The 27458-nt window shown below is 32.2% G+C and overlaps 1 protein-coding gene across 2 annotated transcripts; it reads left to right on the top strand.

Annotated features, from left to right (window-relative positions):
• Positions 1 to 1866: 1866 nt before the first annotated feature.
• LOC148599194 (electrogenic sodium bicarbonate cotransporter 1-like) lies at positions 1867 to 25972 on the top strand. 2 transcript variants are annotated; one of them, XM_088559720.1, is made up of 20 exons: positions 1867 to 2074; positions 9543 to 9670; positions 11671 to 11831; positions 13314 to 13520; positions 14236 to 14324; positions 14868 to 15113; positions 15544 to 15690; positions 15961 to 16040; positions 16227 to 16401; positions 16931 to 17064; positions 17691 to 18249; positions 19072 to 19185; positions 19891 to 20055; positions 20408 to 20586; positions 21581 to 21653; positions 22214 to 22282; positions 22839 to 23015; positions 23609 to 23773; positions 24546 to 24933; positions 25691 to 25972. In XM_088559720.1, the coding sequence occupies exons 1-20, from the start codon at positions 2027 to 2029 to the stop codon at positions 25702 to 25704; spliced, it is 3318 nt and encodes a 1105-aa protein (XP_088415846.1). In that variant the 5' UTR covers positions 1867 to 2026; the 3' UTR covers positions 25705 to 25972. The 2 variants fall into 2 exon arrangements, with proteins under 2 accessions (XP_088415846.1, XP_088415847.1); XM_088559721.1 differs by lacking the exon at positions 1867 to 2074 and adding an exon at positions 5322 to 5468.
• Positions 25973 to 27458: the final 1486 nt, after the last annotated feature.

The following is a 27458-nucleotide window of genomic DNA, read 5'->3' as shown; positions in this document are numbered from 1 at the left end:
AATGTAAATAATTGTCAAGGCGAATATTAATGAAGAATATCCGAAACTATTCATAGCGTTTTTCTCTTTCCCTTTTTCACTTTCCGACAAAAAAAGGAGAGGAAACAACGACTGTAACAAAGACAAAATAACTGTATCAAAGTTTGAATATAAATAGTAAATGACCATTTTAGGCCGTCTAGACCTGGAATATTCTGCTAATTTTAATGCAAGCCACATGATTTCATGAAAGATTAATTAAAATAACTTGTCCTGTAAAAAAAGCATCCTCTTTTGCATGTATCAGGTAATATTTAGTCGATTTGTTAGACTTCCTGCCAATGACCAAAGCTGCTTGTTTGTTTTTTTTTCTTACCAATACCTCTCCCCGAAAAAAGCAGTTTGAAAAAAAACGAAGTATCATTTGCGTCAAATATTTTCATAATCATTCATCTGCGTCTTTTCTTTGGTAAAACCTTTAAATAGTGCATGCATATACCCCAAATTCAATCAATATATCTTTAAGATTATGCTATTTAACACATAAACAGAAAGTGACAGTATACTGATTTAGTAGAGTAGAATAATATGTGGTACGTGAGTTTGGTATTCATTAGATTTAAAGTGCTCTGGTCTATGCTTTTTTGGTTGTGTTTTAAAACTGCACTTTTACCATTAATGAAAACTATTCAAGTTACAGCAAAACTCAATTCACTTTCATTTTTCAATTAGATATACTTATGAATATTTGTCATAAAGGGTGCATGAAAATAAATGTTTTTTTTTTAACTATTTCTGCACAGAGGAGAGCATGTCACTATCTCTTTAAACTACGTTAATATCCGCTCTTTGAATAGAACGACGGTAAAAAAAAAACATTGATCTTAGTAGGAGTAGGTGCGATAATATCATAAAATGGCCATCACAATATATAGCGTTATGATTTTTATATTGTCTGATAAAACAAGCAATAAGAATTGATAGATTAAGGGGACAACATTCAAAGAAAGCAGAAGAAATGTGTTTTAATTAAAAACGTCAGTCTGTTTCTTTTAATACGGCCAGTTAATTCCCTTTCTTAACAAGTCTGAAAAGGAAACGGTGAAAATCCGGTCCTCGTGAATAAAGACTGGAAATTGTCAAGTGTCAATTTGGGCTGCTGTACCAGAGAAGGGCTCTGCTATCTTAAAAACTCTTAAACAACTGAAGTTCGATAAGAATTTACTCTAAATGGGAATGCATCAAGTACTAATTGTTTGAGGAGAAGTGGCACACAGTGACGTCACATATTATTTTGTGGTTGCAAGACTTACAATATCAAGACTGGAGATTCACTTGATGAAACCTCAACAGATAATCGACCAGACGCCGTAAACGCCATTTTGTCAATACTGCAAGAAATGGGAGGGATATTTTACATAACATATTTTACATTGAATGTAGAAAATGTAGAAAATAGAGTCAGAGGAATAACTGGTAATCATAACAACATAATTTTGAATTATTTGCAAGAGGGGGGTGTCGCTATGCTGTAAACTTAACATTATGGCGATATTTTTTATTCGTCGGTTTTTGGTCCAAGAATCGTATTTCACTTATTTTTGTACATTACAGTGCCACATAGAATGTGTAAAAAGTTTATGCATTTGGTATGTTTTTCTACAAATGGTTAAATAATTTTATTTTGATAAAAATGGTGTGAAGTTTTGTTTATTGACAAGATTATTTTTTGCCTTGAATTTATTTTTTTACTAACCAATACATGTATAATGTATTACTGTGTAATTACGTATTCCCTGTGTGCTAAATATGTGCATTGTATCGATAAACAACATAAACTTACAAAAGAAAGAGGATATTCTTGTCACAAAAAATTGGGACAAGCACCAGCATTAGTGAACAACATCCTTCTGCGTAAATGATGGTTTAACTTTATCAAAGGTTCAAAATTATTTATCACAAATCGTTTTAAATATTACACCAACATGTTTGCCTAATGTTAGAAGCAACCCTGTCACTGTGAGTTACTGTACGCCACGAATTGAAGATGACACGTAATTTACTCATTCGAGTCCTGCATGGTACGAAACATTTGGTAAGTTTTTGACTAACTCATATTTTTTTTGTATCACTGATGTTCATTATTTTCTTATACTTTTTACACTGGTTTCCGTCACTTATCATCAGGATAAAAACAGATAATGTTCATTTGTTTTACAAAAAACCTGGAAGTTGCCAATTTAGGTGTGCAAAGTAAACAAAAAAGTTTAATCAATTATCATGACTTTTAAGATTGTTTCATGACAAAGTTATACATTTATATATTTTTGTAAACAGTCAATTACAGTTTAGGTTAGCTTTTAACAAATTTAATACTTTATTATGCTATTGTTGAGCATACAGATATCATTGGATTTAAATGTTTCGTTAACTGGCATGTCCAAAAGGTAAAGGTGGAATGTTTTACTTTTTGTAAACGGAATTTATACTGTAACGTATTTCATGATGTATAAAAAATGTTTTTAAAAAACCCGTACTTTTATTGTTGGGACCATTCTGAGATTGTTGAACGATTTGTTTACACTTGTTAACAGACCTTCCAGTGTTCTCTAAAGGGATTTACAATCTTGGAGTTATGTTATACGCTGGTATTTTTGTTGCGTTTTACCTTACTTTTTTTTTGGTTGGAAAGAAGAATGTGATGTAAAAATTGATTTTTGTCGTTTTTTTTAAACACACATACAAATATAATTTACTGAGTAATGAGTTGACGATAAAGAAACTATTAGAACCCGATACCAGTACTCTGTGGTGTGCCTCTAGTAACAGACAAATATGGGTAGCTCTAGAAACACATTCAATCGACGACGAAGATTACGTGTAAACACTAAAATACACTAAAATACATTAAAATGTGTAAGAATGTTAGTAATTGAACTTTTCCTACATTAGAACGTGATGTTAACATAGCAATGGTGACCTTTGTGTGGTGTCTGCGTAAGCTTGTTAATTTCTTAATTCATATATTAATATTTTTTCATGTCTCCTATAAAACGCATGAATTGAGGCACGTCTGCTTTTCTGACGTCCTGTAGAGTTTCTACATTAGCAATATTAAACCAAATCATAGCTGGTTATCCCTTTACAAAAAAAGTCTACATTTAATCCAATTAGGATACCAATAGTTGCCATTCGAATATCGTAATTTATACTGTATATTATGTATATATTACTCTATCATTAAAGGTGTGTTTAAAGTACAAAGTAAGAATTAAGCTTCAGGCTGTTATGTCTGGTGAAGGTGTTATCATTTATATTGCATTTGTACTTGTTGACTTTTGTGTTAATTGTCTAATCAATCCATTTTGATAAAGCATACCGTATGGCTTTCATGATCATAATCTCAGTTGGTTTTGTCGTATACAGTGAAACCTGTCTAACCGAACCCTGAATTAACGTCCAACCTGTGTACACCACATATCATCTAAGGGCCCTTCATAACAGTTACAATACTTTTTTAGAAGTGTTTAAATCTAATACCTGCCTAAACGGAACAAATAACTCAATCAAAAAATGTTTCGCTTTGAGAGGTTTCCCTTTATATTATTTTCCTTTATTCTTCCTTTCCTTGGTTCGTGTACACAGCAAAAACTGTGAACTAACTTTTTTTTTTCAAAAACATCTGAAAAATATCTTATCGTACGAAGTTCATACGTATAGAACCAACATCAAAGAGATGACTAGAATAACAAATGTATTCATAAACACATTTTTTGTGGTACATGAAAAATAAAATTGTGTATTATTAAGAGGATTTCATGTTCAATATACGTATATTTAATAACATTCCTACACAAATGTTCGCGCATGCTTATGACATTTTAAAAGGTATGCTACAAATTTCCTTGTGTCCATTTACTATCTTTTTAAGCTGTTGTCCGTTCCATCTGTATTTTTTTTTTTTGTTTTATATCGTTTTGTTTTTGAATTTTGCAAAACAACTCTAATCATTTCCATGTGTACCTCAAAGTATTTTGATATTAAGGTCACACTCACTTTGCTATAGCACTCACTTACGCGCGACATCTTCTGTCCCTTGTTAGTTTTCTTGTGACTTTATTAATTTGATTTAACATTTAAGAAGTAATACCTGAGAGACATAACGCTTTAAATCAGTGATATGCTAGTATCGTATTCAATATTATCAAGGCCAGTCAATAATTATTTGGCACAGTATGAAATCAATCAATTAGTTACTAAATACTTACATGTCATAATTGTTTTACATAATCATACCAATGAAAAGTCGGGGTTTAAAACTAGGTCGACATCCTGAAAATTTGTATTTTTTTCCTGCCTCTGATCATCAGTCTAATGATTAATGATATAAGTAATAAAAAAAAACAACTTTGTTATGGTCCCTGCATCCAAATCTACAATACCTAGTCATCTTCCATTATATTCCATTCCCCATTGATCAACCTAGAATAAAACACAATTTCAATGTATATCATTCGTTCTTTACTCATTTTACTACAATGTAATACCTATATGAAATTTAAAAGATTTTCATAATTTATCTGATCATAATTGATATAGTAACTAAAATCTGTTCACAAAATATGTCAGATCATTAATCAAATAAAACATCAATTTTTATATCATTTTCAAACGCTAATTGGCATACTTAACGAACAGACCTCTCAATAAAATCATCTCTGTATGTGCAATATCTATTGTGTTTTGCGGTACCAGCAAGTCTGGCGGTGCAATATACATTTTGTTTTGCGGTAGCAGCTACTCCGCCGCTAGTGTAATATTTATTTTGTCAGATTTAATTTGGACTTGACTAGATTATGGATCAGAATAGCGTTTGGTTATTTTGTTGTTACCCTTATTATCTCGCACACTGTAATATCAAACTGTTGACCAGGTTGTTGACCTAACTATGTTACCAGAATATGGTTATGGTAAAGATGGTCAGTTAATTTCAATTTGTTATATGCTAAATCAGCAGCATAACTTATATTGCATACAGGCATTTTGTTCGAAAAAAAAAGGGTAATGAGACTTTGACTCAAACGAGAAGAAATTGTCTGCGAAAAGGAAATTTGACGTAAAATAAATACAGGCTATCTACAACATCAAATTGTTGCTAGAAATAAACAAAATCATAATTAGTCTGCAGTTTCTTTCAAATTTAATCTATTTTAGACCTAATTGTAATCCTATAAACTTAGACTGGCAAAACAGGAAGAGTAATAATAGACATTTATTTGTTGGTGTGCTTGACACATTATGTGTACTTATTTTGTAGTACTAGTACTTTTTTCCCAAACATCCCGTGAATGTAGTAGTCTTACAAGGTTATTTTGGGTCAGTCTCCCTTTAACAAGTGACTTCACACATTTCGTTAGGGGGTTGTTATACATGCTGACAACGTCACTATTAATCTTCAGACAGTAGCTGTAAACCAGCCGCTTTTCAAGGTAGGAATGTAGCTCATGTTATTTCCCTAAATGTATTATGAATAAATGCAATTTCTTGTATCTTGAAATAACTTCATTTATTTTAACAGTATAGGTCATTCATTGATAAATTAAACAGTTAATTGTTATTATTTTTTTTGGTTAATTTTTGTTTGTTTATCTGTTTAATATTATGCAATCATCACATAATTCACAAAATTTACAAAGCTCATTAACTTTTGTTACTTTGTATGTATGTTACTTTATGTTCTTTGTTGTGTATGTATGTTTTGCATGTCTGGTCTTTGTCTCCGTATTACATTCTTTTAATTATCGTTAAAACCTTGCTTCCCTTGATTATTCCTTAGCATAGTCCTTGAACGGCGTAGTATAAAGCATTGATTTTTATTTTTTAGTTCAGTTGTGCTTTTTGTTTTGTTTTTATTATTTGTTTCATTGAAAAGTACCAGTAACGATGTGACAGTTATTTAACTGATATTCCACAGAAGTCTAAAAACAAACGAAAAAATATTTTAAAAGAGAACAGTCAATCTATACATCTATAAAGACGCCTCAAAATTAGTATTTGATACGGTATTGACTCCATTATCACTTACTTGTTTCTTTTTTTGTATGTGCAATTAGTGAATTTCACTTAAAAATCAAAACATTTGTTGTTGGACGAAAATTTAAATACAATAAAATAAGGAGACAAACGAAAGGCACCAAAACCCGGCAAAACGGCTTGGATTCCCATCCAATAAGAAAATACAAACACGCAAATTCAAGTAGTAACCATTTTAAGCAAAATCGCAATGAGTCTTATTAACATTGATTCCTATGTAAATCCTCCTCTAAGGTGGTAATTCATTCCTTTTCGTATGTAATAACATTTCTACATTACAAAAATATGCAGAAACAGGATGTTTTGTGCAAATTCATCTCACGCAGAAAAACGACTAAACATTCATGAATAACATCATCCTTTGCATAATTTTCTTCAACTTTACACGTGTAAAATATATTAAATGGGATGGAGTACTGTCCCATTGATCCTTATCATGTTCAAAATAGAATAACATGAGTAGTTCTAATTTTCCTCTCTAATTTCATCATGCGATTTACATCATATATATATATTTTCAATTTCGTAATTTTCCCTCTTGTTCAAACATTCTATATTTTGATAAAATTTCATTTTCACCAAACATAGGCTGTTGCTGAACATTTTATTTCAAATTCTCAGCTTATAATTGTAAAGAACGTGTCAATATAAAGGTTCACCTAGCATTTGCTCCTCTAAATCGTCAACTTTCTGCTTATACTTTTTACACTGTACAATACTGGTTTTTTTTACACTTAAAAGATGCAAAGGTCGTGTCGCAATCGTACTAAATTGTATTATTACCAGTCGACAATTTCACAAAATCGTTGTTAATGTAAATTAAGTGTAATTGGCGGGCGTCATAATAGAAAATAGCACTGTGACGTCATTTTCTAAGACGAGCTTCACATCTACGTTTTTTTGTAAATCGATTACAGCGATATTAACGAATCTGCACTCGAAACATTGAAAGTTTTATGTTGAATTACCACCCCAACAACTACTAATAGCAAAAGGGGAGTGTTGTGATCACGCCAAAGTACTTTAATCCTGACGCATTTGGTGTGCCTGTTCTCTGGCCTCTGTTTTTACCTTTAGTTTATTTTTATGTTACTTGAGTATATAGGGACAACTCTTTCGGTGAACCTGTGTGTAATGATGTTTTGGGGTTATCTGCAGTCTACCCTGTGGTGTGAGGGTTTCATTGTCATTCATTAAAGACCAATGGATCTCCTTGAGCTGTCATTTTCATCCCTATGGGGATGTTATGGCTTTGACATACTCACTGTATCTATTTTCGTTATATTAGAGAGTGCACTTTGATTCAGCTAATACTACTGATGTGCTTCGAAATACAATTAAGCTTTAGCTATGCACTTTAAAATGCCATATTTTAAGAAACCTATAATGTACATTTAAATATACATAAAAATAAGACAAATGACACCAGCAGTACTGTTTACATGCATAGTGTATGTTACGACGTCTATTTACCTGTAATGAGACTATAATTTACTCTTAATTACCTATTACTGACATGGGCCTGAAATAACCTACAGGTGGTAGAGTTTATCCGGAGAATCAATTTTCATACTGATTTATTATAAATTTGCTGAATAACATGTAATGTTAAGTAGTGACTCAAATGGTGAGCCGAGTTAAGAGTTTTGCTAATATTTGTAATTACGCTGGATTAAGGAAGAAATGAATGTTTCGAAGACATTTTAATCTGGAATAAATCAACAAGTAAATGTGGACACACCAGTTATTTAAAACCATTTACTAGTGCACTCTTGCTTTTTTCCATTCCAATAAACCAAAAACGTATTCAAAATCAAAAGAAAAGATATAATTCAAATGATTGTGTGATGTAAAATGCATCATGTAAATATTTACCCAGAGATAGAATTGGTACCTATGGGAACCTTCTTTTTAATGGTAAAATCAAAGTAGGTTTGAAAAGACACTCTATTGGATAAATTAGATAACATAACGTAATAATCACTCCCTGACATTGCACAAAATATATCAAGCAGTTTAGATTGTGTTTACCAATTACTTTCCTCTACCTACAGCATCTTTACGAATTTATTTAGGTACATTTATGAGGCTGAATACTATTTTAACACATATCTTAATAACTTGAAAAAAAAAAGAAATTTAGATTTTTTTCGGAAATTGGTCTGCATGTATATTGTTAATCTCATTTTGACTGTCAATAGTTCATATGTTAACATTTAACAGATAATGCTTTTTATGAAACAGTCCTTTTGAATTTAAAGTGAAATCTTGTCCAAATATGATAATTCATTAATAGCATGCTGCATTGCTATGTAAGACAGGAATAGACTTTTATCCAAATGTTACAAAGTGCTGGAAAAAAATGTCAGTTCCTTAAGACAATACTGACAATTTTTCAACTGCTATTGTATATAACTGGACAGTAACAAATTAATTTTTAAGTTATTGGTCGAAAAATAGTTCTGGCATGCAATGTCCGTTGCCGTATGATTATGATACACGTAAACATATGGATATAACACGTTTAGTTTCATTAAAATGTTTCCGCAATAATATATTTTGTATTATTACTAAAAATGGAGCGTTAATCTGATTTCAAATAATGAGACTAATATATATTGTTTTCCTTTTGTTTAAAAAAGTCGTTTTACTACAATTATCATTTCAATTGTCCTTTCTTTCTGGTTTTAGCCAATGAATACATTGGTACATACATTCATCGATAGGGTGGACACACCTAATAAACAATATACCATCGTTATAGTACTCTATCCACTGTACCTACTGTTATCGTCATATCTGTTGCATATATTTGTATGAACTGACCAGAGTGGACAACCCTGAATAATACCATTCATTATATTAATCGTTCTATATTTCGACATAAATTAAAACAGAACTTCTACTCAATGATAGAAGTAGCAACACCAAAACCCATTCAGAAGCTGAAACCAGGCGTCGGTTTCACAAAAAGTCGTAAGTGTGAAACTGATTGTAAATCATGACGTCACAATGCTATTTTAGTTTAAGACGTCATTACTTACGATCAACTTTACACTTACGACTTTTATGAAATCGAGACCAGGAGACCACAAAACAAAAGACACCAAATAACAAAAATGTGCATACAGAAAAACGAACAGCATGAACCACATGCACTAAGAAGCACTGGAAAGGTAGTAAGTTCAGGATTCCATTCAATCTACTAAATAAAGATTAGATCTGCAAAATAGTGGCTGCTTGTCATATTTGAAAGAGATACTCCATGTCAATCAAGTCATTGGAACGACGGTTAGTTAGACAAGAAATGGTTTTACTGTTTATTTGTTCTGTTTTTTGTTTTTTTTGTTTTTGTTTTTTGTTTTTTTGTTTTTTTTGTTTTTGTTATCTATTGTATTTGGTATCAATATGAATAAAAATGAAACTGAAATTGCTTTTTGTACTTTTTATTGAAAGTAGTGTATTTTCAGATGTCCAAATCAGATGAAAATGATGCAGAAGATAACGCTAAACATGAAGGCGAATGCTGCCATGTTTTTTGTCAGATGGATGCCCTTCGACCTTTCCACAATGAGTTTGTCTGGAAGGAAGTCAGACGGTACACGTTTTAAAAGTTATTACTAGTATAAAGAAAGCAAGTTTATTCTTACTATCATATACATATAATACTTATAATGACTTGGTAAAATGGACAATCCGAATATATTATTGGGGAAAGTAGTCAAAAGATGTTATAATGCTGCTTCCTTAAAATGAAGGAAAAAGAAAACAAATAAATTACTATTTGATAGTTTCTAAACCCATTTATTTACCAAACAAGTTTTATTTTTGATAAATAATTTATTCAAAATTGGATCGAAATACATTTGAAGTTACATAACATAAAACAAAAACATTGCTTAAACTATAAAACTTTATGAGTGATGGGCTTAACGAGATAATTATACACAGTATTATTATAATTTCATGTAAGGCCTTGAACTTCATTTGTTCATGGAATTACGCAGTGTTTAAAGCATATCGGGTCACAATAAAACGTCAGTATGATAAATATGTTATAAACAAATATCTTGGACATATTTTTGCAATTTCGATATTGTTTATTGATTTATTATTATTATATATATATGTTTAACATCACCAGAAGATGGTAAAATTTAAATAGAATATTTCGGATAACAGATATCCTCCCTCAGCATAAAACTATATAAAATATATGTATACCCACAATGATAAACATTGACATGATGTTGTAGTCATTTCGACAATTTGCGCTTTATAATCTGGTAAACAAAATTGTGCTTACGAAAGACGCATTTTGCATGAACACTGTTGTCTATGATTTAATTAATCGTTATGATAATTATATGACAGAGTCATAACCACAACAAAACCTGACTAAAAGCAATTGCCCTTTTGAATTAACAACATAATCATGATAATTGAGTTTTAACGTCCAGTAACGCTTAGTCGTTTTTTTTCGTCGTGCATATGTGTGCATATATTTACTCCATTATCACGTTCAAACACCATTGCCACTCCTGTATTTGTTGTGAGAGTTCTTACATTGGTATTGCTAGTACTTTTGTGTTTTGTCATACGTCCTGTTTGCCTTATCTCCAGTTTTATATATAATCTTTTTTTTCGGGTCGTATCATTGTAAATGTAGATCGTCTTTGTTTCCTGTCTTCAAATTCAGGCCCTGTATTTGAATTTGACGTATTGGAATTGTCCCTTTTTTCAAGCTCGTGTATGTTTTGCTAATAATTATGTATGAAAGCCTATTTAGAACAATACTATATTTAAGGAGATATAGTATTTATGAAAATGTAGCAGTCTTTATGAATAAATATTTCGACCGACACTAGGTGATGTCAGGCATATCAATAATTACTAAAACTCATTTCTCGAAGTAAGAAACTGTAATAGAAAACAATGTTTGTCATTTGTTTATTGCACGTTTGATACAAAGTATATATGTTGATTGTCTATGAAATTGGCACATTGCAAGGGTTATATTTCTTTATGTGACTTCTTTAAGAAGGAGATTAACGTTTGTTTTTTCAAAAATAAAAAAAATAAAAAACGTGAAGTCTATAATTACGCATGGCATATGTAAACCAAAAAGCATCGTTTATTCGATGTTGTTTTTCTATCACCTTTAACATTGACAGTATCTGAGTTTTATATTAATATTTTCATATTATAATGTTACAGGAAAAGCAGAGGACGTTTACCCTACCAGTGCACGATCACAATTTTTACTTGTAAGCCCGTGCCCGGTTTCATAAAACATATCTCGAACTGTGATTTCCCCAGAACCTTTGAGTATGTCCTCAAATCTTCAATTTCAGGTGATTGTATTGGTCGATATCTGAGTTGAGGAAGGATTTGGGGAAATGTCAATTTGAGAATTTTTTTTTTTTTTTTGAAACCGGGTCCAAATTGCTCACTCACTTTCTTTTTTACCTTGTACGTGCTATTTTATTTTAGTTATTTCATGTTCTTTGTTGTTGAGTGTGTTTATATTCCCCGTCTATTTGTTTTATTTTCTTTTGATTTTCGCCCTAATATTGTTTTGCTTGATTACTCTTTCAGTTGGGTAAAGTTTGAGGAAGAGTTAGAAGAAGATGGTAAGCGATGGTCCAAACCTCATGTATCCTCTTTATGTATGCAATACCTCACAGAACTTCATCTCATCGTCGCCTCAAACCCGGTTCTTTTGGATCTCGACGCTGGATATATGTCAGAAATTGTCGGTAAGATTGTATGGTAAATACGATTGCAGAACATGACCTTTGAAGTAAAGCAGTATTTGCAATTTTTGTTACATGCATTTCCTTAAGTTGAAACATGTCTCAATTTGTTGATGGACATTATTTTGATACTTACTGTTTAACCAATGTTGTCAAGAGCTTTTTAGAATTTTAAGTCACAATTAGTCTGTAAAATATCTACGATATTTCTACCAGCATGAATAAATAATACATGCATCTTATAAAAAGATAAATCATTAAAAATGTACCGATTGGACTAACATACAGAAAACATTAACTTGAACTCTTTGTTTCTATAGAGTAGTCATTCACATGACTTAACTGTGTACGAACACAACTTTATAGTATGATTTACAAAGTTTATTAATATTCCATTTTCTCATGAACTTGTTTTTTCAGCCACACTTTTGTGTCACAATAAAAAAAATATCTGTCAAATTTTTCATCATTGTAACGTCAGTCTACAAAGAAAATGTCAAAATTGACTTACTTTTATCACTGATAATTCGCAATAAACGTCGATTTAAAAAGGATTAAATATATCTCTATGTGTCTCTCTGCCTCTGTGTGAGAGTATTTGGTCCTTAAATTGGATGTGTATGTTTTACATGTAGGACATGTAACGAATTCATAAGGTTAAATGGATATTAATGACTTTTCATTCTCATTCATGATTATAAATAATTACTTACATTTTATTCCTTAATGTCCTGTTTTAGAAGAATAATCTAAAGCTGATATGTTCAATATTTGTACCCTAATAAAATTACATAAATATATATATATATCAAAACTTATAGAAAGTAACAATCGTTAAATGAGTGTATGCCATTTTCACTCCCCTAAAAACAGTGTGAATTATGAAACTTTGTTCTTGTAGTACTGTGTAAAAGCACGCCTGGGTCGAAATAGCTCTGTTATCCTGCAATTTGACATTCTCATATTTCTTAATCGTGGTTATGTTCTTGATGTCCGGAAAGTGAAAACAAAAATAAATCACAATATTAGATGCATATAATTACTTCTAAAAGTATGACTTGTATATAATTACCTACCTACATTTTAGACCATCATAAAAAAGCTTACATTCTTATCCAATATTTTTCAAAATAAGGGACGGGCGTGCGAATTTTATTTCTTTATTCTTTTATAAATTTAATTGAAAATTGCTGTTAAATTGAAAGAAATTAACCTGAATTGATAAAAAAATCAACATATTTTTTTTCGGAGAGTGTGACACAAATGGGTCCGGGGGGAATCAGAATCTAGATATTTTTTTTTTCTTCCATACCCAAGGATTTTTTTTTACTTTTTGACTAATTCAAGGCCTTCGTATTGGGTTATTGTCACTCTGATACGGTCCACATTTTCACTTAACATCTTCTCAAATTATTTCAAATATCAAACTATTGTTCTTACTTCATGCATAGCATTTTGATATTGAATGGTATGTTCATATTTCAGATATTTTACTTGAACACTGGTCAAGTGACGGTGTACTTCAACCGTTGCTATGGAATCACGTTCGATCAATACTTCTGAAGACACATAAGCATCAATCGTTACACAAACACATTCACAGCTTCCATCTTCCGAAGATAAAATCCAACACTGCACTAGTGGAAGAAGACGAAGCAGAGGATGGAGATATTTTAAATGGAACCACAAATAGTAACATTTTTAATTACCTTCCCTGAAAAAAAAATGATAAGTTTATACAAGGAACAAGTTTAAACAGAACTCTCCTGATAATTTAAATTTCATTCGGATTAGGCATGTGATCGGTTTAGACAGGTATTCGGTTAACCAAGGTTCAAAATACATTTAAGTCAAAACAAAGGGACTCTAAAAAGTGTGTTTCAGACATTGTTTTTGTTATTCAGGATTCCTTTTCAGCATATTTCTTTATATTGAAAATTAAAAAAAATATATTTGCGTTTAACCTCTACAGGCAACCCAAATATTTGATATATTGATAGATTAATACAAATTGACTTCTATCAGCAACCAATTATTTAAAGCAACAATGCCTTGTAATTCTATCTTAATCGTGATTTCCATGACAAAATAACGACTTGTTTTATAGGTTAATAACCGCTATATGGAACACACAAAAATAGTTAAATACTGAAGGAAAACAAATCATGTATAGATTATTCAAGATGATTGTTTAATTCATAACAACATGTATATAATTTTATTTCGAACAAACGAACTGTTTCTGTATGCAGTTTTACCTGGAAAAACTACAATGTTTTATTGCGATCCTAAACATATGTTTCCATATGGCAACGTAAATCGCAATTTTTCTGTGTATTCACTTTCCAGATTATAAATTCCAAAAGATGTTTTTAAAAAAATATTTCACATATCTTCACATTTACAGAAGCGTACATTCCCGAGGTTGATTCTCAGGAGAGTATTGATAACTCAGAAAATAATCAGAAAGAGGGACAAGTTTTGTCAGATGGCGAGGTCAGTGATTATTTGTTAAAACATCTAAAGTAAAAGTTAGTTTTTCCTAAAACACGTGAAACTTTACATGGACAAATGATCTTGACAGATGTAAAATATTTTGAAAATGTTTTATTCAGACAACGGGATATTCCAATTAGGAACAGCATTGGCAAGTTTTATCTTAAGTTTCAGTAGGACAAATGCAATGTATTTTCATGTCGCCACGTATCATAGGATATACCGCTGGCAGGTTTAAATCAAGATCTTAACTTTCTCAAAAGAAGTGTGTGATGTTTGCAAACAACTTCGACAAATATGTAAACATGATAGCCAAATGAAACACTACATATGTTAAGCATGTAAATTGAGTGCGATATAATTTTTTATTATTATTATTTTTTTTTTTTTGCATAAACATGTGATTCTCAAAACGTTTACATCTGATGAAAAAAGTAAAAAACTAAATCCCGTGAACTTATATCAACACTACAATTGTAATATTTTACATACAATATATTTTTGTTTCTTTCTAAACCAAATAATATTTTCATACAATTATAGATGAATAAGAAATTCAAAAGAAAGATACCTGCTGGATCTGAAGTAATGAACATTATGATAGGGGAAATCGAAGATCTGCGAGGAAATCTATGTGCTTTCATTCGACTTCGCAACGCAAGGGACATCGGTATGATTACGGAAGTTGATTTACCAACCCGCTTCTTGTTTATTTTGTTGGTTCCGAACGGAAACCTGGAACCAGCCTTAGAAGCAGGTCGGTGTATGGGAACTCTGATCACGGACGAGGTACGCTTCTAATTGTGTTTTACTATTTATTTTAAAAAGAAATTTCGTGTGACGATTGTGATAAGAGAATTGCTTTAATTCATAAATAAGACTTCATGAAAGATATACGTATTAACATCTGTTTTTTATATGTTTTGAAAACACCTGAATAACACATGTGTCTCATATGTTTCTCATATGTTAATTGCCAACATAAAAACCATGTTCATGACTCACAAATAATTCATGAAATACAATGATTTAAAATCAAATGTTAATTATATGTTTTCCATTTACAAAAGTTAAAAAAAAACAACGAACAGTAGAACATTACTAGAATGGAAAGGTTGATTAAGAGTTTTTACACTATGTTAAAGATTTAACATCTTAATATTTGTATAAATGTAAAACTGTTGTTTAAGATAAGTGTAAAACTTCATTTTCTCGATAGATTTTTCGTGAGATAGCTTACAAAGCTGAAAACTATACAGATATTCTATCAGGTATCCAGGAATTTACCAGCCAGACAACTGTTCTACCACCGGGATGCTGGAATCCTGCTACTAGGATAGAACCTCCAGAAAGTCTTCCATCAAAAGTAGGCTTCTACTAAACATTAACATGTCCTTCAATTGGGATACTTGACAACAATATTACAAACATTTTTTTCATTAGATAGTCCTGACTTGGTACAGGCATTTCAAACAAAATGGTGGGTGAAATTTACGTTATACAGCGCGCTAAATCGGCCTCAAAGTGATGCTTGAGCTCTTCCACAAATGAAGACCCACCCTACTTGGAAAACCGCTGTATGGTAATAAGGAATCAGATATATGATATATTATAATTAACTTGTTTTTTCTTGTAGGAAACGAGAAAAGCCGGAATGAGCTTCAAAGATAAGGAGCCAAAAGCTCACATAGACCCAACTCTGCAAAGAACCGGGAGGTATCGTTCGATCATTATCAAATAAAACAAATGTTGCAATGTTTCGTATAAAATAGAAGAAATGATCCTTTGGTTTTCATTTAAAGCAAATTGACACACTTCGTCTTTAAATTAGTGACTTATAGCCCTACATAATAACACTTTATTTTGCATGCTACTAAGTATAATTCATCATCACTCTTGCAGACTATTTGGAGGGCTTGTCGAGGACATCAAGAGGAAGTTACCATGGTATAAGAGTGACTTTACAGACGCCTTACATGTCCAGTGTATAGCATCTTTTATCTACTTATACCTGGCAACATTGACTCCGAATGTGACCTTCGGTGGAATGTTGGGTAAAGCCACAAACGACTATATGGTATGCTCGTTGGAGTGGTTAGACAACGCTCTCTGTCAAAATAGTTTTCATTCCATGAATTAATATTGATTAATTAATTATGTAAGAAAAACGAGTAGTATGACCCGATTAACCTATGTTTTAGATCATAACGGTTTCTATTGTAACAGTTGTACTTACTTTTTGTGACTTTGAATCTTCTTACCAGCTATCTCCTAACATATGAGAAGTAAAAATAGATCATTCCGGTTTTATTGTGTGTATTATCAAATCTAAATCATAAGTTTAAGGCGTTGATGATTAACTTACCATCATATGATATTGTGTATCGACCAGACATGGAAAACAGACATACACAACAAAGAACATAAAGTAACTAAAATCATACATACAGAGTAACAAAAGCAAATAAGCAACTCGGACGTATTATATAAATTATGTCAATATATGTACATCTTTCGAAATAGAGAACTTTCTTTATATTTTCAACCTCTTTAAGCTGGGTCCAAATATTTGGTGTTTAAGATAACTTGTATTTTCTCCATTATAGGGTCCAATGGAATGTATTCTGGCAGCCGCAATAACAGGAGTTGCTTTTGCTCTATTCTCGGGACAACCATTAAATATCCTTGGAAGTACAGGACCTATGTTGGTCTTAGAAATGATTCTCTACAAGTTCTGTCAGTAAGTTCATTAAGATATTATTCATTTTGAATATAAACAAAGTGATTGTGAAAACGAAACATGATTAAAACGCAAACATTTCCACAGCTTATAAATCAAGTTTATGGCTGAAATAAGAAGCGGTTTATAAAAAGTATAACCTTACCCAAATCAGATTATTGAGTATATATTGTTCAAAATTAGAAACATTCCTTATAATTTAATTTCTAATGTGACAGAAAAACGATCAATAATTAATTCGTAATCAAAACATGATTTCGTTTGGGATTATTTGAATCACGCAGTGCGAACCGTTTGACGTTTGTGACGTCATGGTACCAAGATAGGTTATACAAAATAACCTGGTTTGCCCAACGAATTCCAACCAATTAGAAAGCTTGTAACAAATCAAATCAAATTGTTTTAAAGTGGTTGTCATTTGGACTTACGATCTGCCTTCATGTTTTTTGGCATTTTGTAATAAGTTTTGTGGCATTCTCAGTTTTATTTACAAAGCACTGAACGCTGTCAATATTTCCTAGTCAGAAATTTGCATCCAGGTCTTTTTATATAAATATTAGCACATTTGACGATATACATTTGTAATATAACGATATAGATACGTTTTATATTGAGTTTTCTTTCAGGGATCAACATTGGGATTATATGCCATTTAGATGCTGGGTCGGTTTGTGGATAGCTCTGTTGATCTTCATCATCGTTGCGTTTGACCTAAGTGCGTTAGTCCGTTACATAACAAGGTTCACTGAAGAGTGTTTTGCATGTTTAATTGCACTTATATTCATATATCAAGCGTTTGAAAATTTAATAAAACTCGAACATGAATTCCCAGTCGAGTTTCATGCTCCTGTAAATCAAAATGAAACTTGCATGTGTACTCTTCCTAACACAAGTATCGTGCTAAACAGATATGTAGAGCGAAATCAAAATGAATCGTCAAGCAACTTTGGTTTTCCAACATTATCAACATCGGAGAACTTGCATTTAGAAGATGGCAACGGATCAATTCAACAAATTATTTTGGCTAACTGTTCTGCCTATGGTGGCGTGTTAACGGGAAGGGGATGTGACGTCACAAAATACGTGCCAGACGTATTCTTTCTATCCATTTTACTGTTCCTCGGGACGTTTGGAATCGCCATTGCTTTAGTGAATGTCAAAGGAGGACGATTTGCAACGTCTGCGGTAACTTAGAACACTATACTTTTCGTATTTATAAGTTTATTCTAGCTAAAGGTCTTAACTTGCCATTATAAGCATAATTTGAATATTAAACGCGCGTATTTCTATTCATGTTTTTTTTGTTGTAAATTTGATTGATTGTTTGATTTTAGTGTATACATGAAGTTACAAGCATGTTATGCACTTGATTGTTCAATCAAACAAACCCTGCTCCTGCATTCAAGTCAAGCATAAACTTAAATTGAAAATAAGCGGAAGGAATATATATCGTACGATTACGGCAATTTCATCAGACAATATTACATTTTTCTTTATGTTACTTGATTAAGTTTTGAATTGTGAATACTATGTTGATATTTGTCATTTGTGATACCACTTCATCAGAGTTGATAAAAAACAACAATGTAAGGATAACGCAGAGATAACTGCAATTAGGCTCCACTCATTATTCTGTTTTCTTTGATATGTTTAGAACTTTCACTTAAAACAGATGAACGACAATGGCCCCTCTTGAACTTTCTTGTGCCTTCAGATATTTTGTAAAGGTCTTTGAAGTCAAAGGTGACTATTGGCATGAGGTTAATGATAATGTCAAGTATACAATGGTATAGTTCATATGATTTATTTCTTAAACATATCAGTGCAAACGTGAGAGGTTTAAGTAACTAATGTAATAATAATGCAATGGGTATTATATAGGGAAATGAATATAATTTTTGGGGAATGTAGAAAATATGTAATGGTATATTGCGTTTATGTCAACAACCAACTAATAGTAAAAAAATACAATCAGCAATAGTGTCATAAAAGTTAAAACTGTTGTAGGTTCGACAAACGATCAGTGACTTCGGGGTATTGTTGGCTATTGTCATTATGGTCTTCGTGGATGCACTTCTGGGTATACCAACACCAAAATTGTCAGTTCCGACTGAGTTCAAGGTATGTGTATTGTCACTTTGGAGTACTGTTGTCTATTGGCCTTATGGTCTTAGTGGATGCACGTCTGGGTATACCAACACCAAAATTGTCAGTTCCGACTGAGTTCAAGGTATGTGTATTGTCACTTTGGGGTACTGTTGTCTATTGGCCTAATGGTATTAGTGGATGCTCTTCTGGGTATACCAACAAAATAAATTGTCAGTTCCGACTGAATTTAAGGTATGTGTATTGTCACTTTGGGGTACTGTTGTCTATTGGCCTTATGGTCTTAGTGGATGCTCTTCTGGGTATACCAACAAAATAAATTGTCAGTTCCGACTGAAGAAAAGGTATGTGTATTGTTTTTATAATCAGCGTCAATAGATCTGTTTTTTTCTGGAACGGCGTATATCGAAAGTGCGAAAGAACATATTTCGCTGCTATAACATGATTTATTTGTCAAAATGTTGTAAATAATAAAACTGGGTGTTGATTTAATTTACTTTGCTTAAATAGCAATTTCTGTTTCACAAAAATAAAAATAAATAAATAAAAATAAAACAATAACGAAAACAAAAACAAAACAAAATAAAAAGAAAATGATTTTTTATCATTCAGAAAGTAATCGATGATTGGAAATTAGTCTCTATCACGATGTATTTGGTTGTTGGACTTTGACTTGCGTTACTATTTGGTAATGTTGGGACTTTCATTAAACCATTTTAGCCAAGTAACCCAGATCGAGGTTGGTTCATCAGTCCTATCAGCGATAGAAATCCATGGTGGTTGATGTTAGCTGCGTCACTTCCGGCAATGTTGACTACCATTCTAGTATTTATGGACCAACAGATTACAGCAGTCATAGTCAATCGACAACAACACAAATTACAGGTAATAAGATCAATGTACATTTTTAAACAATCAGTTTAAACCTTATTCCAAGTGCTTTTTTTTTTTTTTGAGTGACGTCAGTTTTTTTTTGTAATCTACATTGTATCGTCTTTTTTCATGCATTCACTTTTAGGCCATGTTTTGGACTTTGACGTATTTGATCCATTCCACAGCTGACGCTTCGATATATTTATACAGATAGTTTGAACACCCCGACAAAAATCGTGCTCACTGTCATATTTTCTGTCTCGACCTAAAACCTGCCGTTATTCTGTATATTCCGGTAAAGCAAAATACAAATCACAAGATAGAAGTATGTAATTATAACTATGGTTACATGTTTATATTTCAGAAAGGAAGTGGTTACCACCTTGACATGCTGGTACTCGGAGTTCTGATTATTATACTGTCATTGTTTGGATTGCCTTGGTATGTTGCTGCAACTGTTTCCGCTCTCGCGCACATCCTCAGTTTAAAGAGAGAATCCGGATGCACTGCTCCCGGTGAAAAACCACAGTTCCTTGGTGTAAGGTAAATAGAACTTAATTTCTGTGGACAACACATAAATGTATTATTGTGAATAAAAAAGCCAGACTGAAAAAGACAAAACATTTGATAACTGTGTACTAAATAATTTACAGATTTATACTTTCCGGTTACATTTGATTTGATACAATTTGTATTTAATAATCATCATTTTGTTAAAGCAATGTCAGCTTTATATCAACAGAAGAGTACAACAAGTTCTATTACTTTGATTAACTAGACTGTTTTCAATTAATTCTACCGACTGAACTTTTAGTGAGGTGCCCTGTTCAGGTCCGGGAGTTAAAAGAATAGGCCTGCAGCAGCGCTAAGCTTGTCGTAAAAGACGACTAAATAGTGCTCAGAAACGTAGCCGGGGGCTAGGCGCTCTGCCCAGAGAGCAGCTGAGGTGTGTGCCCCAGGTTGTGGAATGGGGTACCCCTGACGTGTTACATGCTGGGGTTGTCAGTTTATAATACGGAAACCCTGATAGCAAACCATAGTGGTGCACAGTGTTTTGAAAGATGCCACGTTTCTCGCACGTTAAAGAACCCTGCTGTGGTATTCGATAGGAGTAGGAACCTTTGCGCTCCACCACAGGAGGCTAAATTGCCCAACCCTACCCATGCCCCCTTTTTCAAAGTGGCAATCAAAATTTGTCGACCCTATCATCCTTGTGTCCCATCCTTTTTTTTCCATTTCATCATCATTCATGTTCATTTTATCATCCATTTCATGTTCATCGCCTGAATATAGCTGAAATACTGCTGCTCGGGCGTTAAACCCTAACAATCAATCAATCATTTAATGAGGTATTGGTCTATAAAACGAAAAGTAAATAATAGGTTTAGCTTGTCAATTTTCATAATTTCGTGAATATGTCTTGACAAAACATTAAGTGTAGAAAGTATAAAAGACACATGATGTCACGTTATATCGTAAAGAGTGTTGTATTGACATTATTTCTTTGAAACTGATGTTGAATATTTTAACGTTATAGAGAACAACGAGTTACTGCATTACTTGTTGGTATTCTGAGTGGATTTTCTATATTGATTACTTCTGTTTTAAAGGTTAGTAGATATCCAAGATTTAGATGTTGCAAAAATATTGAATTGTTTTTAAATGAAAAATTATCAAATATAGTTATCTAGGTATAATGAACACCTATAACTGTAAATTATCCCTGTATGACTAACACCTAAATCTGTAACACTCGTTTACTTATTTTGTCTATATTATGGCATAGTTTGTTTACTAAAGTTTCATATCCATGATGATTGTAATTTTGAATGTCTAATTTATCTCGCCGTATCTTGTTCGTTTATGCAATGCTTCATACTATTTTCTATTCATATCGGCTCTCATATAATTCATATTTACATCTTAAAAATCACCTAGCGATCGTTTATAGGTCTCACAAATATTTGGTTTAAGTGTGATTTATATCTTTATAAGACTTTTTAACCGAATCAGTCATTACTGTAGGTTTACACTAAAATTCATCTTGTCTATTTGGTTATTTGTCAATTTGGATGTGCTATAAGGTATACCATTCATTAAACTTTTATACATACATCTTTTGCATATTGGTATTTGATTTAATTGAAATGACTTAAATTCTTTATCTCAGTACATTCCAATGCCGGTTTTATATGGAGTGTTCCTGTACATGGGTGTGGCAGCACTTAACGGAATGCAGGTAGCTAGTATTCTACATTGGAAATTAATGTCATGCAGTTTTAGATTGTGTATTTCATATTATGGCAGGCATACCAGTATTCACAGATCAGCTCTGTGTGCAAAGTGCCAGGAACAGTGTATTATTGATAAGTTAACATTATTAATAGTGAAAAAAATTGAGTTTAAGTCGTAAGAACATTATTTCATCATAATTTCGTTCTATTTTTTGAGTATTATCAAAAGTATTTTCAACCAATCAACAAACAAGATATCATGACTAAGTTTTTTCTTTATTAGGTTGGTGTAGAACCAATACAAAATCTTCTAACGATAACCTTGGTCTCTTGATTACTCTTTCATTCTATTTAGTCTTTTTATGTAGGATCTAATACGTTCTGTGCAAATGACCAACTTTATGAGTATTTTGTCCAATTCTTGTAGCGTAAGAGATCTGATATGCATGTATATACCTTCTATGTCATTTGCCTTACCATAAAAATTTTAAATGTCGCTGTGGAAGTTCTGGATTCAGATTTTATATCATTACATATATGTTAATTAATCTCCATTTTCAGTTGGTACAGCGGATCAGTATTTTATTTATGCCACAAAAATATCAACCAGATTATAAATATCTGCGACATGTTCCAATCAAAAAGGTCCATCTATTTACTGGAATACAGCTTATGTGTCTTATTGTGTTATGGGTAATCAAAAGCATCAAGAAAATATCTATCATCTTCCCATTGATGGTAAGTATAATAATACAGATGGAGTACAGTTCCAAACGTTTTAAAAAGAAGGGTTCTTATCAGAAGATTCTAAAAATCCATCGGAATTTAGAATAAATTATATGCGGCATTTGAATTTACCAACTTAAGACTCCATGGTCCACCGCCACCGTAGATTTGAAATGTCTTTCATTTATGGATCCTTACAATACACTGAGGGCCTAACAATACATATTATGAAAGAATTTCCTGCAGCATTAAACCAACCGTTATAAATGTCACTTCAATTTCTTTAACTTACAATAATTTGTGCGGATCTATGTAAAACTATAATGTAGAACACAGGCTTATAAATACTCCTGTTATATCAGCCCTTAGTGCTTGTCTGGGTAAGTAACAATTTAAATTACACAAAATATTGATAATAATACAATTGATACATTATAGATATCACGATCAGTGCGTGCAGGTACTGATTGTCAAATGTATCTTAATACCAGCGACCCAATCTCGTGTTTTGGCTTTCACCCTGTCAGTGAAAACCCAGAGTTGGGAGAATTTAAAAATGCCCTTTTGTTTGGAAATAACAATTCATGATTTAATCTGTACTGTAGGTACTGGCTACTATCTTCGTTAGAAAAGGCCTGGACATCATCTTTACTGAGCACGAGCTAAGGTGGTTAGACGGATCAGGAAACGCAAGAGAGCGTAAAAAATTAAAACAGAAAAAAGCGGAAATACAAGAAGTCGAGGAGGAACCTGAACCTCCCGTACCTAAGGTAAACATTCGTAATTCTTGGTTACGATGGCCTTACATCGTTTGCTTGTTTTTGTTTTGTTTTGTTTTGTTTTGTTTTTTGTTTGTTTCGAAAGTAGTACATTTCATGTGGCTAAATTAATCACAAGTATATACCATTGGATATTTTCAACAAAGCAAACAATAGCCATATATCTAGAGTTAATCGATATGGTTTGTATAAAACAAGGTAATACCTGTCTTGACTAAATCCCCTTAAGACCAAAATTATTTCTGTTTAGACAGGTGTTCGGTATAGATAGGTGTTCAGTAAGACAGGTGTTCGGTTTAGCCAGGTGTTAGGTTTAGATAGGTGATGGTTTTAGAAAGGTGTTCGGTTTAGACCGATGTTCCGTTTAGACAGGTATTCAGTTTAGGCAGGTGTTCTATTTAGTATGTGTTCTGTTTAGACAGGTGTTCAGTTTAGACAGATGTTCGTTTAGACAGGTGTTCGGTTTAGATAGGTGTTTGGTTTAGACATATACTATGTTTAGACATATTTTCGTTTTACACAGGTGTTCAGTTTATACAGTGTTGGTTATAGACAGGTGTTTGGTTTAGACAGGTGTTCCGTTTGGAAATGTGTTCGTTTTATGCAGGTGTTCGGTTTAGACGGTTGCTCGGTTTATACAGGTGTTCGATTTACCAAGGATTCAAATACATTCAAATTGATAAAATGGAACTTTCAAAAGTGTCAGCTATGACAGACTTCACTGTAAATTGTATTGTTCAGCATTTTAATACGTCAATTTCAGACAAAAGCAGAAAAACGGCAGAGTGTAGCATTGAGTATGAAACAGCGCTGTATATCTCTACCCGCATCTGTCAACGTAACCTACCAGCCAACAGTGACAAACGTTAACGAGACAGCAGCACCCACGACGATATCGCCATCGGCAGATAATCAGGAGACATTCGACAAGCGCAGTAGAAAGATTTCACTGATGGCACTACCTAGTGAAAATTCATATCGTCGGGAAAGCGAACACATGATAAATAAAGACTTCCAGCTTTCGATGTCAACCCTACATCAAGCTCTTTCTCAAGAGAATATTGACGGCGTCAAACATCAGGAGATATTTGGTAGACGAAAGTCGCGACGACCGTCATTGCTTGCAATTCCACCAGTACCTCAAAACCAAAGTATGTACGTGTAAGAATATAAGGTGGTTATAAATATCGTATAACAGGAAATTTAAGCAGTCAATCTGATAAAAATAACGCTAGGCTTAAGTACTTAGTGCACCACTCAGAATCCACCAATATTAGAAACGCCAAAATTGTTCGTATACTATTTTGCCACAAAATCGCCAAATGTTATAAATGCAAATTATTGCCGTGAACTTGAATTAAGTTTCTTGACCGTTGAAGTAAATCGTATTCAACACATGCAATGACTTGGTCCCAAAGACCCCCATTTTTCAAACTTATTTAGAAACGTTTTGAGCATTTTCATTTCAGCCGTCATGTGACTGAGTTGATATTAGAAACATAATTTAATTAGATTGTCATTTGTGTAATATCAGATCACAATCTATTATTTGTGCTGCAGTTCAACATTCTATTTCTTTAAATGTACATTGAAATTAAACTTCAGACTGTTTTATTCATAATGTAAAACACGAAATAAAAAACACACATAACTCTTTTCATATTACTTCAATCAAATATTATTTTCGGGAAAATAACATTATTACTCCAATTATCAAAAGACCAAACTACGTCAATGAGTAAAAATTTGCATGGATAGTGTGTAAAAGAAAATTGAGTTATGTTTATTTTCTGTGACGGCGAGATATGGTAACATGTAATTAACATTAAGCTACTTTTCTTTCAGTTTTATGATAGAATGTTTACATTTAACTGAATATCTGAATATCATGAGCTTTACATTTTTCAGGCAGCCATCTATGAGAATGCAAGCGATTGGATTTCATTAACATAATATAGATTGTACAGAAACACATTATTTCAGATATGAAGAATATTTTAGTATTTAGCTTTTTAATCAATGACTTTTGGGAGTTTGATTCGTGTCCAGTATGTATGATATATCAACGACACATAATTGTATAACACTATAATGTGTATATTTTTACAATCACAAATTACTTTATATGTATATAGGCGTTTTGTATTTTTTCTGTATAATATAATTAACAGAAATTATAACTCATTTTCATTTCATGTCTGAACTATACTTGTCCATTTGTCCTTCTTTCGATTTCACCAAAATGCATTGAATGGTTAAGAGGAAATAAGACGTTTCATGCTATGTTCGTACAAGAAAGTGATTAAGAATGTCTGTTTTGAAATTCACGAAATTAAACCTTTAAAGTGTAAATGTTTGTAAGAATCATGCAAAATAGGAAAAATCAGAAACATGCATGTCAAAACCCCACCGATGAGACAATATAACTTCACAACAAGGATACTTTCTCTATTTTATAAGACCATTATTTGATCTCTGCATTACTGGCTTTGTGCAGAAATTTTTCAATAGAATCTTAGAAAAATGAGGTTTTTGACAGAGTTATCTGCCCTTGAAATGTTTATTTTCAGTGCATTTCAATGAAATTGAAACTCAATGGTCCAGCATAATATGGAAACTCATGTCTGTTTTCCTTGATTCTGTTGGTGCAAATAGTCAAAATCAATGGAGATTTCCAGAATGACTACTTCCTTGTTTGATAAGGCAATATGTTTACAATAATTTGGTATTTACTTGAAAAGAGTATTTGTGTATGTATATTATCAACGAAAAATGTTACCAGGGAAAAAACATAACACAAAATGATAATTCGCATCGCATCAACATGAAATGTGTGCATTTTATGTCCCCATGCAGAAGTAGTTCTTTTATTATGTTGTAAACATAGTAGATACATTTGTTACTATGAAATAGTGGACTGATATCCGAAATTGACACTTTTAGATTGAGGTATCGAAAAATCACCATTCAGCATTAAGCCATTATCTTTTTTTCACAAAGCAATAAATCATAAGATTAAAAGTCACAGAGGGCCAAAAATTTACTTCAAGATTTCAAAAGAAATCAAATGTATATCTCTGTGAACGTACGTTTCAAAAAAATAGATGAAATGAGTTTATTCTAAATATGATTATTTTCAGCATGACCTGCGTATGATTAATTAATTGCCAATTTGACAAGTTATAGCTTACAAAAACACACCAAGTATAAAAATACCGAAGCGTCAAAAACAAGACAATTCAGATACCTCAAAATTCAAATTCTGTACATAGCATAAATTCGAAAACAGGAAAATGACACGATGTAGCGAACAAAGTAAATATACGAAATAAGTGAGCGATTGCTCACTAGTGATACCCCTGCTTTCAATCACGATATAAGGAAAAGTAACAAAGTCCTCTATAAACAGAAGTTTTGACGATTATTTCCAAAAGTGGATCCCAACACATGGCATACCATACAGGAGAATGTTAAAATTTCAAGCCGCTGTGATGAATACTAGTACATTGTGGTTGATGAGAAAAGTGCGACGAAAATGTCAACTTTCAAAAATATAAAGTAAAAAAATAAGCGAAGTTTTCGGTGAACAGGAAGTTCCAAAAACGGATATCATCAATCAAATGGCATTTGTTACGTTAGTGGAGTCCGAGTTGGTCATTTACTTTTGTTACTTTGT

The sequence above is a fragment of the Perna viridis genome, chromosome 13, assembly GCF_037379345.1.
Source record: "Perna viridis isolate PV_CMFRI_1.1 ecotype Kerala chromosome 13, ASM3737934v1, whole genome shotgun sequence".
NCBI lineage: Eukaryota > Metazoa > Mollusca > Bivalvia > Mytilida > Mytilidae > Perna > Perna viridis.
The sequence above is the reverse complement of the archived record's forward strand: the minus strand, read 5'-3'. Positions and strand labels throughout refer to the sequence as shown.